Below are 17,939 nucleotides of genomic sequence, written 5' to 3' on the forward strand. Positions count from 1 at the left end.
TACTCTGAAGTACATTTATAATACTTTTCCCATGTTAATAACTGAACCCGTTGCTTTGATTTTAGAGGTCCTGCATCTGAAAATATATCGAGTATCTTACTGTTAAACATCCTACTCAAAGATAGGCAGACACTAGGAGAATGCCGGTCTCTATCATGTAGACAAAAAGAAGACACAACACTGGGCTCTTCATGGTTACTGCTGCGGTGGGGACTCCCGAGTATTTGGTAACTTTTTTCTTACTGATATGTTTCTATGTTTGATCAATAAATACATATTTTTTTGAATCCCAAAGAAACGGATTATTTGCATTTAAAGCATCCATCCATAATCATGTAAGAGGCTGTGTCCACCGGCCTCTGAAACCTGGAATACTGGAAAAGCAGGGACCTGGTGTCAGGAAGTCCCAGCTGCGGTCCTTGGTGCTGCTCTAGGAGCTGGGGACATGGTGGAAACACGAACAGACAGGACCCCACTCACCTGGCACGTTAATGCCCAGTGGAAGAGACAGACCTTCCTCAGATAATGACTCTGAAACCATTACTGATGAACACGGCGGCCCCAAAGTCAAGAACCCCAAGTGTCTGAGAGCAGAGCGCAAGCCAAAGAAACCATCCTGGACTTGAGGATGAGGACACCCTTTCTCCCTGAGAAAGTGGCAAGAGGCAAGACACCAAGGGGCAGTGTTCCTGCTGAAGGAGGCAGGGTGACTCTACCTGCTGGGGCATCTACAGACGAACCTCCGTGATGCTGGGGGAACTTCCGACAAAGCTACCCAGGCAGCTCCCTGGACTCGTGGCCTCTCTCCGTTACTAGGGTCTTCTCGGCAGAAATCTTTCCCACATTCCACATGGGAAAAGAACAAAGAGTTGCTCTCTAATTTCTTTTCTTGTTCTTACTTCCAGTAAATGGGAAGCCACTCCAGCCCCAGCTGTTACTCCCCAAGCTTCTGATTTAGAATCAGGCTCCCACCAGCCTATGTGAGGACCGGTGGCAGCTCTGTCAGGGAAGGCAGGAGAAGAGGGGGTGACGTTTTGGGGTTCCCTCTAAAGTGGTCCAACCATCAGGTGTGAATGGAATTAAGAGAAGCCAAGGTTCCATTCATTGCCTGGAGGGGACCCTGCCCTCCCCCTCCACTGTACCTGCACCACGGAGGACGTTCCAACAGGAAACCTCTTCCGAGGAGCTCTAACCCCGGGGAGGCAGGAGAGCTGGGTGTCCGCGGACAGGCACTCCCTGGGCACCTGCGATCTCCACTCACCTTCCAGAGCAGCACGGCCAGCAGCAGGAAGATGAGGATTCCTACCAGCAAGCTTATAGCGATGATCCACCCCACGACGTAGCCTCGGGGCTCCAGATTGTGCAATGCCTCGAAGACCACCTGGGAGGCAAAGCAAAAGTGAGAGGGTTCCCAAACGGAAGGACCCATTGCGCGACGGGGCCCGGCCCAGGCTTGACTGTTGGACTGAACTGGAGAGATGCATCCAGACAGCTGCTACTACAAAACGGACTTTGTCAACCGCTCTCCTGGATGGATACCGATGGATCTGTCCCTGGGACCTGAAAAAGCACTGGAAATCGAAGCCCCAGTTCTTGAAAGGGTGGTAATGATGGCAAGCCTGATTTAAATATCGCGAAGTGAACCGAAGTGTGGTGGAAAACTTAGAGGGTGCACTGTGCTCTTGATTGGGAACAGACGACAGCCATCTCCCTTTTATTAGGTTTTGAGGTAAAGGGCATGGGCATGCCCTCCATGCAGGACAGCACTTCTTTCTGAGGGTTCAGCTCACTGTGCAGCTTGGTGCGACTACTGGAATGAATGCCAGTTTCCTCCAGAGACTGTGGACCCAGGGGCTAGACACAGGCGGTCGTGGGCCTGGCGCCAGTGCCTTGTGCACTGAAGGCGCTCACTGGGGCAGCTGAGCCCTGGTCTCCAGTGGCAGCCATGTGCACTCAAGGCCCAAGTCTCCCCAACTTCTATGGCGTCTCAGTGCTGCACTGGCTCAGGTCAGCCCCCAAGAGCCAAATGTGTGCCTCTCTTCCCAGCAATGCTTCCAGGGTCACTACGATGATACTCTCAGATGGTCCATCGAGGGAGTATTTACACCACTGAAACTGGCACACAAATCAGGGCTCCCTCGCCCTCCTGCCAGAGAACTGATGGCTTAATATGTATTAGCTCCACCCTGACGGCACCCTTTGGCTCCGTGCTTGACGCCTTGGTCACAGCAAAGTTTGTTTTGTAGAATTCAAAGCGTCCCTTGTGTCCCCTACGGCCCAGTAATCCTCCTAACATCCTCCTGTCCCCCTCAAGCTCCTCTTTGCTGAATGGACAGGAACTCCAGCTCTGGGCAGACATCGTCTCCCGTGGCTGCAGACACGCTGGCCTGGCTGCAAGTCTCTGTCCAGCTGGACCATGTCCTTAGAATGCACAGCACCTCCTTGGGGAAGGCCTATGTAAACCTGGCTCAACCCCGGAAGCCAGCTGATGTTTTGCCCGGCAGGAAGCCTCGCTGGCTACGGGAGGCCAGTGGTCCTGCCCCTTGCCCTGGCCTCAGTGGTGGCTGGGCACAGCAGTGAGTGTACTACCTGGTGCCATGTGTGTTTCCTTTCGAGGGCCTGGCTTCCCTCGCTCTCTGACATTTCTTGAATGCTCCTCTGTGTTGAGCTCTGTGCTTTTCTTGCAATCTCTTATCTAACTCACAAATCACCCCAGGAGGTGTTCAGCACCCATTTTATAGAGCAGGACATGGAGGACCAGAGAGGACAAGTGATTTTTTCTGGGCCATATAGCTTAAGGGCAGAGTCAGGATTTGAACTCAGGTCTAGCCAACCGCAAACCCCCAATTTAAGCTGGTCACTAGCCCACAGAGTGCCTGGCTGATGGTGGCTCTTTAAAGACTATCTGTCAATTAAATGGGATTCACATAGAGACCCAGAGAACAAACTTATGGTTACCAGTGGGGGAAGGCAGGAAGGTGGGCAGGGTGGAGGGATAAATTGGGAGTTCAGGATTTGCAGATACTAACTATTCTATACTATATATAAAACAGATAAACAGCAAGGTCCTACTGTAGAGCACAGGGAACTATATCCAATAGCTTGTAATAGCCTGTGATAAAAAGAATGTGAAAAGGAATATACAAAAATGTATAACTGAATCACTATGCTGTACATCAGAAATTCACACATTGTAAATTGACTATACTTCAATTAAAAAAAAAAAAGACTCAATTAAACGGATCATTTCCTGTCTCTCCCCTGGTGATAAGGAAAGCAAACACAACCATCCTTGTGCCATCGTCTTCGCTCCCATTGCTGGGGGAGGGAAGGACCGAGGCAGACAGGCTCTCATGGTCTCACCTGCAGATCCTAAATTTATAACATTATCTCAAGGGAAACCAGGCAGAGTGGAAACCATTCCTTCCTACATTGGGACAAATGAAAGAAAACTGCCTACAGAACACAGAAGGCACTTCCAGGAATGGAAATGAGGCTTCTCTGTAGCACAAACTCACTAGCTGTGTGACCTTGAGCAAGGTACTTTACCTCTCTGAGCCTCAGTTTTCTCATCTGTAAAATAGGGGTACAACAGCACCTCCTCAGGGAATTCAAGGGAGGTCATGCACGTAGGGTGCCTGGCAGAACCCCCCTCCTCCACAAATGGTGGGTCCTCCCATCAGCATCATTAGCCTTGCAGCAGGGTTTGTTTTTTTTTTGAGGTTGTGCATGGTTAGCTCACTTTTTAATTAAAAACAAACTTAACTGAAGTCAACATACATACAGAGAAAAGTGTCCATAATGCAAGCACGCAGCTCACTGGATTTTCATGTACTGAATGTGAAATGCACCCAGATCAAGACACAGAACGGGACCAGCTGCTGAGAAGCCCCCTTCCCACTCCCTCCCAGTCACAACCCTCACCACGGGTACACGCTGTCTTGACTGCCGAGAGCCTACATCAGCCGCACCAGCTTTTGTCCTCGCTCTGCCTGGCCTGACTGTGCACTCCTGGGTCTGGCTTCTTGCTTCAACACTAGGTTTGGGAGATTCATCCGGGCAGGAGTATGTTGCTGTCATTGCTGTGTGAATACACCTCGATTTATGTATCCATTCTACCTGGTTGGGGGCTATTATAGAAAGTGATGTTCAGACATCAGGCAACACTGAAGGATGGGAGGGGTGGGACACAAATGCGCTGTAAAGTCTGATATCTTAAGCCTATTCTTTTCTATCTGGTTCAGATTAGAGATTCCTGTCTTTAAAGACAGATTCATGGCTTTGGGTTCCTGCCTCTAAAAAGCTGTGGATCCCATCGCCTCCCACATTCAGGTCTCCCCGGTGTCTTGTACAGGTGAACGATGAGGCACCGTGGCTGAGAGGCGCTACCATAGACAACCAGGATGCTATTCTCCGTTTCCTCCCCTGTGAAATGGGGGAATGAAAGGCAAAGTAAGACAGTGCATCAAAGTTCCTGGTCTCTGGTTGCGTAGTGAAAGTCTGCTGAACCTTCTTGCTGACAACGAATTGCTGAAACAGGCTGTGTGCTCCGTGGGGTCGGCTGTAAAGTCCAGCCCCTTGGCTATAACCCTGGCTGCCCCGCAGGGTTTGAAATCTGTCTCCCGGCAAAGCCACCCAGGAGGTCTGGTTTTGTGGATGCAGAGACAGTGGAGAGTATCCACTACAGTTTAGTCTGGCAAATTCCACAAGAATGCCCTGTCACTGCCCCGGAATGTGTGCCTAATCTTTTATTATTTTTAGTGATGCTGTTCATCTTCTTGGACGTGTGCTTCATGCTTTGGCAGAGCTGATTCCTGCACATCACGACTCGAACAAACGCATTTGTCGGGGATGATGTGAGCAGCCTGCAGTTCTAAGAAGTCTTAGAACTGCAGCAGGGACTACGGGGAGAGGCGAGAAGCACTGACTGTCGGGTCTTCTCTTCACCATTAGAGAGCGGAATCATCCTGGTCAAGCCCTTGTACCTCTTTAACTAAATTAAAAAATTTTTTGAATCAGCCCATGGTATTTTTTATGTTTTTTTAAAACTGAAGTATAGTTGATTTACAATATTATATTAGTTCCAAGTATACAGCATAGTGATTCAGTATTTTTACAGAAATACTCCATTAGAAGTTATTACAAGATTCTCTGAGCTATACAATATATCCTTGTTGCTTATCTGTTTTATACATGGGAGTTTGTATCTCTTAATCCCACCCCCTATAACTTTTTAAACATCTTTTCTCCCCCTCCTCTTGTTTCCATCCCTAGTTACTGCCCTGGTACAAGCCCGAGCTTCTCAGCAGCACTATTTCAGGAGCCTTGAAGAAACCTCCCTGCTGTTCAAGTTGTCTTCCTAAAACACAAGTCTCATCACGTCACTTCTCAGTTTACACTATAGATGATTTTCCTTTACACTGAATATACAAGTCGGGGTACCAGGATCTTCACAATCTGGTCTCCTTCCTACCTCCCAGCCCCTGGCAGGACCCATATTCACATTCTGGCCGGTTCAAGTTATCTCCCTGAGAGACCGGTGGTCTCCTGCCTCTCTGCAGGCTACTTTCTTTCTTTTTTTCATTTTTAGTGATTCATTTTATTTTTTGACCTTGTGAAAAATAACACATATACATAAATATGGATAAAGCATAAACATACAGCTTAATAAGCAATTCTAAAACAGACACATGTATAACCACCAACCAGATCAAGAAATAAAACGTTGTCCATTCTCATTTAGGGCCATTATGAATAGTGGATGGGTTTGTTTGTTTGTTTGTTTGTTTTGCATGCATCCTGGCGTACATGTATATCCATTTCTGCTGAAGATGCATATGCTTTATGCACACTTTAATGTGCATAAAGCATAGTCTGCCGGCAGAGCTCCCCTTTGACTCTTCCACACTGCCACCTGGTTCACTCTTCAATTCTTGTCCATTTGACAAACTCCAATATTGCTTATCTTACAAACGTTTGTATCCTTTGATCTGTTAATTTCTGTACATGAAAATTTCCTCAAAAGTAAGAATCATAAAGTACAGAAAACATTTTATGTTCAAGGATGTTCACTGCAGGATTACTGATATTGGTCCAGAGTTAGAAATATCCTGAAAGTCTTAACAGTAGAGCAACAGAGAGGTAAATTATGGCAACTGCAGAGTGACATACCATAGAGCTATTAAAATGATCATAAATCTGGCTGTCAAAGAATGGTTTTCAAAAGATTAAAAGCATGACTTTCATACAAATATCCAGCAAATACATGTTAAAGATTTACTTAAGTCACTACTGAGGAAATCAGCAGGACCCTAAAGCTAGTTCAAAGAAGGATCTGAGAATGTGGGTAGTTACAGGGGGGAAAAAAAAAAGAATGCTGAAATCAGATATAAAACTGGTTAATACCCTACAGGTCAATAAACTATAACCTTTGGGATTATATTTTTATATTTTCTGCCAGACAGAAGTCATTTTCATCTTTACTGGCAAAAGACATTTATAACTTAAGTATTCTACAAGTTAATATGTAACTTCACAGAATCTGGGCCTTAGGGAGTTAGGCAGACCTGTTAAACCAGTGCTCGTCTCAGATTTTAATATGTATAAGAACCACATGAGGAAGCTAGTTAAGAGGCATATTCCGAATCAGTGAGTCTGGGTTGGGGCCTGAGATTGCACATTTCAGTTAAGCTCACTGGTGATGCTGAAGCTGTTGGTCCATGGACCACACTTTGAGTAGAAAGAGGGTAGAGGATGCTCTCAGATGCCATTGAAAGGACATGCAATCTTTTGTCTGATTTCCAAGTTTCATATACTTTGAAAACATGGTAATAAAAGGAAAAATGATAAATGCTATAGTGTTACGTGAAAAAAACCCAATATCCATTTATCATATAGGAGACTTCAGCGTTGCAGGAAAAAAGTAGCAAATTTTCTAAATAAATAGGTGTTTTTTGATATTATGGATATTTTTTCTCTTTTCTACTTCTAACTATTCAAAAAAATTTAACCGAGTATTTTAAAGCAAAGATAAAAAAAATGAAAAGGAGAGACTCTGCTCCAACATCTCCTGTTCCAAGAAGACCGACCTACTCTGCTCTTTTCAGCAGAACTCACCATTCTCTGAGCTTTTGGAAACATAGCAATTTTCAATCTCCTTTAGCAGAGAAAACCTGCTATTGCATCCCAATGTATAAAACAGAAAAAGTGGGGATTCTCTGTTTATAAAGACGGTGGGCAGTCAGAGCCTGACTGATCAGCCCCCCTTCCCAAGGCAGCCCCCTCTACCCCAGCCCCAGCAGCCCCTGAACCAACTCAAGGGAACCACAGCTCCAAAAGCTTAGTTTTAAGACCACAGGGGAGTGGTTCATCATCCCAGTTCTGAGTCCTTCTCACTCTGTAAGGTATGGATGTATCTTTCTGTGTATGGACTCCAGTCAACTGTGAATTCTTATAGAACAAGGGTTTGAATGTAGGCTTTGCCTGTCACCAGAACTGAGGCTGTGATTCATTATGTGATGCAGGAATGCACAAACGAACAAAGTCAACGTCCTTTCTGCCATAACATTAGATGAAATATGAATATGATCGAGACTGTGACAAAAGAAATGGTGGGATTTTAAGCTAGAGTCTCTGAGCATGCCTCTCGTTTCTCTACTTCAAAAATACATCTGCAAATGTTATTTCTTTTGGGAGAGTCCTGGCCATCCATCATCCATCCATCCATCTGCCCACCCCCCCATCCACCCATTCACTTGTCCATCCACTCATCTGTCTGTTCATCCATCCATTCAACAAATGTATACAGAGCACCTACTCTGTGCCAGGCACTATGGGGATTCATTGATCAATAAAACAGACAGCCTTTACTAAACCTCAAGGAGCTTCCAGCTTTAGAGAATACTGACGAGTTAGCCACATAAATGCAAAATTATAATTTTGGAAAGTGCCCCAAGGGAGAGGTTCATGACTATAAAGACTCTAAGATGGGCATGGTACTCAGAAAGAGTTTTCTGAGAAACGGCTTGAGCTGGGAGTGAAGGGAGAAACAGAAGTTAACCAGTCAAAGAGGGGAGGGAATGACACTGCAGGCAGGAATAGCACGTGCAAAAGCCCCGTGGCTAGAGTGAGCTTGGCAGGGATGAGACACTGCCAGCACACGGTGGGGCTGGAGCACACAGAATGAGCAAGAAACCAAAGGCAGATGCCAAAGATGAGACTGGAGGAGTAAGAAGGGCTGGAGGCTGTGCTAAGAATTGTATGTTTTATCTTAAAGAAGCACGTGGCTGCCATCTGAAAGCTGGCCCCATCTATCTTTTAGATGCCAGCACATCAAACCAAGCCTGTAGTGATTCTGAACTTAATATCTAATTCCTAAATCATTTGGCTTAATAGGTTATTTTCTTTTCATAAAACAGTGAAATTCAAGCATTTGACTCTTCTTCCCATTCACTTGGAAAATCACTCCAGAAAGCAAAGCAGTACGTCTTTTGTCTTCCTGATGCGTGGTTTTGAAAATTCCTTGTAAATAATCCCTGAAAATCATCAGATTCATTCATAAAGTTATCACATTTTCTCAAATTGTTAGTAAATATAAGAGGAATAATGGATGACTTAAATATGCCATTAAAAATACTTCTGTATATAAATTACTATGTACAAAATAGGTAACAAGGATCTACTGTATAGTGCAGGGGACTATATTCAATAGCTTGTAATAACCAAAAACTAACACAATATTGTAAATCAACTATACTTCAATAAAGAAAAATACTTCTGTGGAATTAAACCTGAAAAAAAATTATATGCTTTATCTTAGGAGGCACTGGGAAACCAGTGGAAGGTTTTTAACCAGGGGAGTGACATGGTTTGCAATTTTTTTGGTGGGGGGAGGTATTAGGTTTATTTATTTGTTTATTTTTTAAGTTGTTGTTTATTTTTTAATTAGGTTCCATCCCCAGGACCTTGAGCAAGCTAGGCACACACTCTCCCACTGAGCTATACCCTCCCACGGTTTGCATTTTGCATAGAACACTCTAGCTGCAAAATGAATATAGGTCAGAAGGGAGAATTTTATGTGCAGGTTCAAGGAACAAACGGGCCCAGTAAGAGGGCTGCAGCGGAAGTGGTTTCTCCAGGGGAGATCCACAGTTGCAGTATGAAAGGAGGCGATGAGGAAGGAGAAGAAAGACTGAGGATGAGGGATGGGGGAGACTGCTGGTTTCAGAGGGCCATAGGGGGCTGAGACATGGGGCAGGCAGAAGTTCTGACCAGTAAAGGGATAAATGCTGGCACAGCTGAGGATTGAAGCTGGAGGGCTCCTATGTTGGGACGGTAACTAATAAAATATAGGAGAGTGGAGGAGCATGAGGATTTGCCTGAACAGAGTCTTGAGTTGGACAGACATCTGGCTGGGGCAACGGCAGGCCCACACGCCGGGCGTCCTGCCCACGGCTGTAAAGCTGAGTGCACCTGAGGCTGGCAAGCAGGTGTCAGGGAACCAGCAGGCGGCAACTTCCAGTCTGAGGCAGCTGGCAAACCTGAACCACAGCGCTTGATTCACTTGTATGTTTCTGGCAACTTTTCTGTTCTGTAAATAGGCCCAGTGTCAGAGCTGGAAATGCTCAGGTCTCCGAGAGGCCTGAGGACATGACACAACGGGGTGCCCCCGGCCCAGGCCTCGGACGGATGGAGGGCTTCCAGGGCTGAGCGGACAGCTCCTTCAGCGGCACCCAAGGGGAGGTTCAACCCTAGTCCCAGGCTAGCTGAAGGTCAATTTAAAGGGCAAGACGCTTTTCCACAATCAACATCACACACAGGTCTCACAGGGGAAAAGGATTTATGTAAGATAAAAAGTGGAAAAAGAAGACCATCTGGGACAAAGAAATTACATTTCCTCCTGTTTCTAATTACATCTAACAGCCAGTCCAGGAGAGAGGAGGGAGAAAGGGTTGCTGGGGCTGGAAGAAATGTTCTCAGCAGAACCATGTCTTAAATCGCTCTCAGAAAAGAGCCTTCAGAAAGCAGACCAACTTAGGGGAGCCAGGGAGCCTCATGGAGACAACATCAATGAACAGAACAGAAACTGCATTTGGCAAGATGACTGTTGTAAGTCTGTGTGGTGATAAACAGCGCCGTCTATATTTCAATAAAAAAAAAAAAGAATCCCTTACACAAGTAGAAAAGTATGGAACTGAATAGCATAAACAGGGATACACACTGAAGACGTCATCCTAACCCAGTTAGGAATTTTTGATGTATGATAATATATTATAAAGAATATATCAGCCACTTACACTACAATAAAGGGCAAATGGCAGAGGGGGAAAGAAAACCCAAAGCCGTCAAACGCGCCCGTGCCGGCTGGGTGCCGGGTTTCAGGGGTGCTGGGTTTCAGAAATGCCTCGCTCTGTTAGGAATGAGCCGGGCTGGTGCTAATTCCTTTGTTAATAATGGGTCACATCTGTTGAGAACTCGCTACGTGCCAGACATGGTGCTGAGAGGTTTTATATCTATTACTCCCGATAAACCTCACGGCTGCTCTGTAGAGGAAGAGGGGGAGACAGCTTCTCTCCTGCAGGGTCTGGAGGGCCCTGGAAGAGTGTTAATTCTCTTGATGAATAGTGGAGCACCTGGTTAGGGACCAGGCTGCCACGGGAAGAGCTCCAGCAACAACACACCACTAACTCAGAACACGATGTGCTTCTGAGGCCACTGGAGCCAAGGGTCGCTCCTATGATGAGCGGCCAGCTGTTCACCCCCCATGCCTGCGTGTCCTACCATCCGCCAGAGCGGTGCTCCCACGGCGTGTGGCCCCGGCAACAGGGCAGCCCAGGCCAGAGGAGCAGAGAAGGAAGGGAGACTTGGGCTTGCAAACCTCCAGACCCGGCTCTTCCACTGACAAGCTGGGTGTCTCAGGCTGGTAGGTCCCTTCACCTCGGGGGGCTTCATTTTCCTTATCAGAAAATGCAAGTAATCATATCTAGTTCACAAGGGCGATGTGAGAGTGACAGGCGATAGTCCCATGGAATGCCCAGCCCATCACAGGAACTGAGCATAGACGAAAGAAACAAAAACAACAAAATCATTAAGCATCACGGGACTTAGACGTGCGCGCTGAGCCAAGCCCCCAGTGTTGGCGTGGAGACCACTGCCATCTGCACCCAACACCGCTGGCCATCCGCCCAGATGCTGTGGGTCCCTCTATCCATTCACGATGCCCAGCCCCACCTTTGCACGCTTTCGCTCCTAGTGGATGGTGCTGTCAGAGGCCACTTCCCCTAGGATGCACAGGGAGAGAGGGGAAACTGAGGCTCGCACGGCTTACCCGATACCCAAAGTCCCATGACTGGGACATGAGGGACATGGGATTTGAAGCCAAGCTTTTCTAATCTCAAGAAGGAGGTGGGGGTTCAGTGTTCCTGGCACACAGAGGCAAAGGCCAAACGAGAAGGACTGACTACCTTGGAAGTCCCAGGACTGGGAACTAAACCTGAACAGCATCAGAAAGTATGAAACTGGAACTTGCTGTCCTGACCCATCTGTGTTTGGCGGGGCACGCTTACTCAGACATGAAACATGGCTGCAGCCACGAGGCTTCATTCTGGAGTCTGGTTGAGACTGAGAAGGAAAAGCCACGACTCGGGTGAGGAGAGCCAGATCCAGTCCAAAGGAGCTGGCTGGGCTGCCAGGGTACCTGGGCAGTTTTAACAGATAGACTTGAAAACAAGTCAGTCCTTTCCAGAGCAGACACTTGCACTTGTCCGGGCCCTGTCATCCCAGAAGGCCCAGTGCCCTCCCATGTGGCTGAGTGGCTGCAGGGGAGGGGAAAGGAGTTCCAGGCTGGGAGTCACAAGCCCTGGAAGCTGTCTGTGGTTCAGCCACCGTGAGACCCTGGGCAAGCATCAGAGGCCCTGTTCATGAGAGGAAGAAGCTTTGTGGTTCTACCCCAGGGAGGGCACAGTGGAGTTTCTGGGGACTTGTTAAAGTTACAACTTGTTTCCCTAGCGGCAGGGCCAGGGATGCTGAGAGCAGAGGAGGGAAGTGTGAGGGAGGTGACCGCCTCTTTGAACGTATGGTCCCCACCAGAAGGTGAAGGCCCCAAACAGTTGCCCTGTCAAATTGGCAAGGAAGCAGCTTATTCAAGCATAGGAATTCTTAAAACAAAACAAAGTTAAGAGCACAAACACTCCTCACCCACCTACGGACAAAGATTCTCATGTTCTCTCACTAATGGAGCCAGCAAACTGGTGGAAATGATGGAACAGAGGCTGGTCAGAGCGGAGCCCTAAGCGGAGCTCGGGGCTGGCTGGCCCCATGCTGATGCTCAGGGTTAGAAAAGCACAGGGGAGGGAGTATTTGTCACTTTTTAGGCACCTCCTTTAGCACTGAATCCTCTTCCAGTGTGGGGAGCCCTCCCCTGTGTGAGTCTCAGGGGGAGGGGGAGGCTGTGCTGAAACAGCCACAAATGCCAGCCACCTGCTCCTCCTGGGGTGCCTGGACCCCCAAAGACAGGGGCCTAATCTCAGCGAGTGAGAGGTGTCTGCCCAACTCCAGAGCAAGAGGCCAAGGGAAGCCTGGGAGGCTGTGTCCAGGGTACCACGCCAGGCTCCTCCTGGGGCCTGGCCCAGCAGGTGTCAGGGTCCTGGTCCCTCAGGTTTCTCATCTCCCAGTGTGGCTCTCCAGCCTTCCTGGAAATTCTGAGAGCCACCAGACATCCTTCTAGTCCATTCTGATTCTGCCAAAATGAGACGAAGGCAGTCCTTTCCGCTGGCCCCTGGAACCCCAGCCTGGTGCACACTCCACATGGCAGTGACTTACTCATCTGTGGATTTCCATGTTTATCACATATTCCGCTCTTTTAAAATATCAAGAAAGCAGGTGTGCTCTGTAACTCATACAAGCGTTTCTCACAGGCCAAGAAGGGAGTTTGGGGCAGTGGCTTGCAGCAGGGGAGCTGGTGCTGGAGGTTCTTGGTTTGCCCTGGAGGAGTCCCTAGCCTCACTTGTTGGCAGCTCTCTCAGAAAAGTGAGAAGGGTTGGGTTGAATAGAATAGGAAATCCAATGTATTATCAACATGTCACCATCACATGGTCACACAGATCTCACCTGAATTCACCGGTGTGGGTCTGTACCAAGCCAGGTAAGCTTGGTGTGGTCGGTCGTGGACACTCGCTAACATCCAACCTGGGAGGGGCACCCCAAATGCAGTCATTCAAGGAAAATGCCTCAAACATCTATGACATATTTCTAGGTATTCACCCGTGTGCTCTGTAAAGCACTCCTTCAGGCAAAAAAACCACCACAGCATAAAAATAAAAGACACACAGAGTCACAGGAAAATTATTTGATTTCCCCATCAGTTCAATTTATCACCACAGACACTCTACGTGGTTAAAAACCAGATTGTTTTCCTCTTCTCGCTCACACCCTGCTCGTTACCAGCTACAAACACACTTCCTGTTCATGGCAAGGTCATACCAATTTGGTGCCTAATCTCAAACCCTGTGAAATGTTGCCTAGATTCTATGGAAATTTCCCTTCCAATGAATGATTGACTGTGTGCCAGGCATTCAGAAAGAATCACTCAGGGAAGAGCATGTTTGTTCTAAAAAGGCAAACCTTCCTACTCAAAAAAGACTTTTTTTTTTTTTTCCTGCCAGGAAAGTTGAGAATGGATTGGAGTACTTCATCTTTGCTCGGGGACTGAAAGGCAGTCACGGAACGGAAAGGAGGGAGAAGGGGGCCCCGTGGGATTCTGACGGGTGTTACTTTTTTCTTGGGAGTGCTAGGAAAAAAATCAGTTGAAAACGAGAGCTTCTTCCAAAGAGCTCTTGATGATGAAAATACCAGCACGGTGCTCAAAATGGAACAGTAATTAATGGGAGTGGTATTCTGGGGCGTACAGATGACTCAGAATCCAACAATGGGATCCTAGGTAATGTCTCCCTGGATCGCACGGCTCAGTGCTCTATCCCCTTCCTAAGCACCTAGGACAGAGTGTGTGTGTCAAAGGATGAGCCTCCCCACCCACCCCTGAAAAATAATAAAAGGCAGAAAAATTCCAAGGCCCCCCTTTCCCTCCAGCCTCTCCCACACCCCACATCTCAACTCCTGGCAGCCACACTTCCCGTGCCGGGAGGTCTCCTTGCCGACTGCACTTTACAGAGGACGGGGTTGGGTGGAGAATGAAAGAGAAGGTTCTAGGACTTGGCAAGGCAATTAGAATGTGACCTCTTTAAGTTACTCAAACAACTTACTTTTGAAACACCCAGTGTTTATCCGTGGAGCAATGTGATTGGAAGGCAGATGAGGGTTTAGGGAAAAGGTCTGAGGAGGATAAAAATAGTCTTGGCTTCAGAGTGGAAATCCAAGCCCTGTCAACGGTACTTGCGATGATTTTTCCTTTAATACCAGCACCCCAGAGAACAGTGCTATCAGAACAAGAGCAGACCGCCCAAGTTCTCCACAGGGGCCGGGAAGGCAAAGGCGGGCAAGGTCTTGGGTCTCCCACAAAGCTGCCATCTTGGCCCAGAGGCCGTCTGTACCCTCATGTTCCAGCGCCCGGTCTTCCAAGTCACCCAGACTCCCTCACCCCAGGAGGGGGCTGTGCCAGGGTGGCTGACTCACCGTCATCTCCTCTGGGTTTCCACCGGCTATTTCCACCACCCTCAGGGCGGGGGCCACCTTCACCCTGGCGCGGGTCATGAACTGGATGACAGATGAGCTGTCCTGTAGAAGACACAACATGACTCACTGTCAGGTGTTCCCATCACAATGGCTGGGCCTCCAGGGTCCAGGCACAATCGAACTCCGTGTGGAGCAGACAAAAAGTTTATCACTGAACGATACAGAAATTTCCAGTCTCTTGAGGATTCCTTTATGTGGGTGGAGGAGTGGACACTGAAAAACTCTGGAGTTTCAGCACTCCTTAACACATGCAGGCTTGAGTGTTACGGTTTCCAAGTGGTAAGAGCCAGATACTTGGTTCTTGATATTGACACATCCACAAAGAGTAGACAAGAAACACAGCTGTTTGTGTCCAGCAAATCTAGACCCGGCATTCCACAGAAGGCATCTGATTTACACTTCTCAAGCATCTTCCTGCCCTGACCACAACCCTCAAACTCTTCACACGAGTCCCTTTCAACTCTTTGTGCTTAAGTGAAGCTGTTTTGGGGTGAAAGCCATTTAAGCTGGAAAAGAGGGTACCTGACGGAGAGATGAGAGAGTTGGGGAAGCATCTGGCTTATAAGCAGGCTACGACCGGAGGAGAGAAGGGGCGGGGTGGGGGCGGGCACATGTGAGACTCAGGAGGAGCCCCCCAGCCGGACTCCGGACTCCTCCGGAAGCCTTGACGTGGGCGCAGATGCAAAGCCACTGATCTGGATGATGAGGGGATGACTCCAAGGCAGGGATGGAGAAGGAATCTGGGAAAAGGCAGCAGGGTTGGCAAAACCAGGGCTTAGGGAAGAGCTGGAACATCCAGTCAGCGGTATAGAAGGTGTGGCACTGACTGTGCAGAGGTGAGCTGGCTCCTGTTGTGGAAACAGAGGGCAGACAACCAGAGCATTCAGCATCCAGCCAGTGGGGGTGGCTGGTCTCTGCCAGCACAGTGTCTTCAGCGTACCCACCCACGTTTACTCATCCTGCCTGCCACGCAAGGAGGTACATATCAGACGCCAGCTTTGACCCCTTTCTGCCTAAATCTAACCCCCAAAATGAAAGTAGAGGACTCTTCCTAAAGAAAACAGTTCCCGGGGTGGGGCACTCAGCTCATCTCTTACAAAGAAACCATGAAGACTCTCCTGGGAAGACACATGGGACGCCACTTTGTGTACCTGACCTGGGAGCGATGCACTGATTATTGTCCTTTTTTAAAACAGCAGTGGAACACATTTGAAGTGCCTATGGGAAGCTTGTCACTCAAAGGAACTATTCACATTAAGCAGCAAATAGTTTTGTATGCAATAATCTTTTACCAATTTAACAGTTTTGTAGATCTGTTGTTTTCTGTGCCAGGATCTACTGAATATTCAATCTTGGATAATCATCATCATCTTGGATATTGCTAGTGACGATAGTAATTATCCAAGTTAAAGGCTGAATAGATGAGGAGCCTGGCACAGAACAGGCCCCTCGTGTTTGTAAAAAATACACACTTTAAAAGAAATCAGATTCCTCTGATAATTAAAAAAATAATCAGATCCTACATTTCAAATGAAAACTTGTTAAGTTCAAATTTTCTTGTCTGGGGTTGGACCTTCAGGTCAAAGGAAAATAAACACACATGTAGCCCCAGGCGAACCACAAGGCTGGCTCTGCTCCACATCCTTAGGGAGGCTGGAGCCCCAAGGAGTTGTGGCTCGCCTCTTCCAAGGACCAACAGAGGCCTTCCTCTGACCTGGATTTTCTGCTGGTTTCTGCTGAAAGGGGGCTTCCAGGGAGCATGGTCCTCCAACACCCACATGTGAGACCCCATGGCTTTCTGCTGTCACGGGGTGCAGACTGAGCTGGATGGCCTGAGGGGACAGCAGTCAGTGGAACATGTTCTTTGGCAAAGGGTCACCACTGATCGGTGAGAGAGAGAGAGAGAGAGAGGGAGAGAGAAAGAGAGAGAGAAGAGAGGCAGAAAACCAGGCCAAAGCTGGGTACAAGCAGCAGCCATCTGGGTTGAGAGTGAAGGAGAAATCCCAGTAGCTTCCTGTCATTAGTGCTGTATCAGGGATCTGTTGACAGTGACAAGTGTGGCCTGGGAATAAAACTGTCACCAGGGCTGTTGGTCAAGAAGATGAACAGGATGGGTCAGTGTACAGAATCAGTCTCCCAATCTGACCTGGGGACCCAGGCCAGGCAGGCACTCCTGTGATGTGACATTCTGGAATCATAGGGTGGCCAGTGGTGCTCAAGTTCATGCCTGGTCCCCTCCCAACCTTCCTTCTTTAAGGGAGATGTAGGACCGGAAAGTATTGTTGCATGAGCCCAACTTGCCCCATTCTATGGATTTAATGTGAACCCTACCAAATTACCCAGGACATTTTTCATAGAACTAGAATAAATAAACTTAAATTTGTATGGAACCACAAAAGACCCAGAACTGCCAAATAATCCTGAGGAAAAAGAACAAGCTGGAGGCATAATCCTCCCTGACTTCAGACAATACTAAAGAGCTACAGTCATCAAAACAGCGTAGTATTGGTACAAAAACAGACATAGGGATCAATGGAACAGAATAGAGAGCCCAGAAATAAATCCACAGACCTATGGTCAATTAATTTTTGACAAAGGAGGCAAGAATATACAATGAAGAAGAGACAGTCTTTTCCGTTTCCAAACCAGTTTCCCTTCAAAGAAACCAGGGAAAGCAGAACAGTTTCCAGCCATCCACCATGTGGGGCTGCACCAGCCAGAGATGGAAAGTGGGTAAAACATCCCACGCCCCCCTGTGCCTGTGACGTATCAGGCCAGCATGTTCCTGTCATGCCTAATTTAAAAAAATAACACCAGAGTGACTTTTCTAAGGATATTCATTCATACACTGACAGGTTTATATGGATGAACACATTTACTTTTTCCAGAGGAAAACAGTCTCTGTGGCTAACATGCATATTTTGTTTTATCTGCACATGCAATTATTTTAAAAGCATCTTGTTGAATGTAGCCTTTTATACTCATCAGATCTTATGTTAAAATAAATCATAGTGAATTTGTATGATTTTTTTTTAAGGGCCACCAATTCACTGACAGGTACTTTTTATGAACCACTTTTGATAAACTCATAATAGCAAAGTGGCCTGAGGTTCAAAAGCTGGAATTCCATGAGACAAGGTTTCATCTAAACAAGGGGTTGGCAATCTATGACCAGCCCTTTGCTGGTTTTTGTAAATAAAGTATTATCGGCACACAGCCACACCCATTCCTGTGCGTATGGGCTATGGTTG

At 47.4% G+C, this 17,939-nt stretch overlaps 1 protein-coding gene across 1 annotated transcript in view; it reads right to left on the reverse strand.

Annotated features, from left to right (window-relative positions):
• ITGA9 (integrin subunit alpha 9) overlaps nucleotides 1–17,939 on the reverse strand; it is a 315,170-nt gene that overhangs the window by 14,930 nt on the left and 282,301 nt on the right. Inside the window, exons 26-27 of the mRNA XM_032459242.1 lie at nucleotides 14,629–14,730; nucleotides 1,262–1,381 (exon numbers count right to left, since the gene is read on the reverse strand). Coding sequence (XP_032315133.1) covers nucleotides 1,262–1,381; nucleotides 14,629–14,730 — 222 coding nt within the window. The remainder of the gene's footprint in view (nucleotides 1–1,261; nucleotides 1,382–14,628; nucleotides 14,731–17,939) is intronic.

The sequence above is a fragment of the Camelus ferus genome, chromosome 17, assembly GCF_009834535.1.
Source record: "Camelus ferus isolate YT-003-E chromosome 17, BCGSAC_Cfer_1.0, whole genome shotgun sequence".
NCBI classification, from domain to species: domain Eukaryota; kingdom Metazoa; phylum Chordata; class Mammalia; order Artiodactyla; family Camelidae; genus Camelus; species Camelus ferus.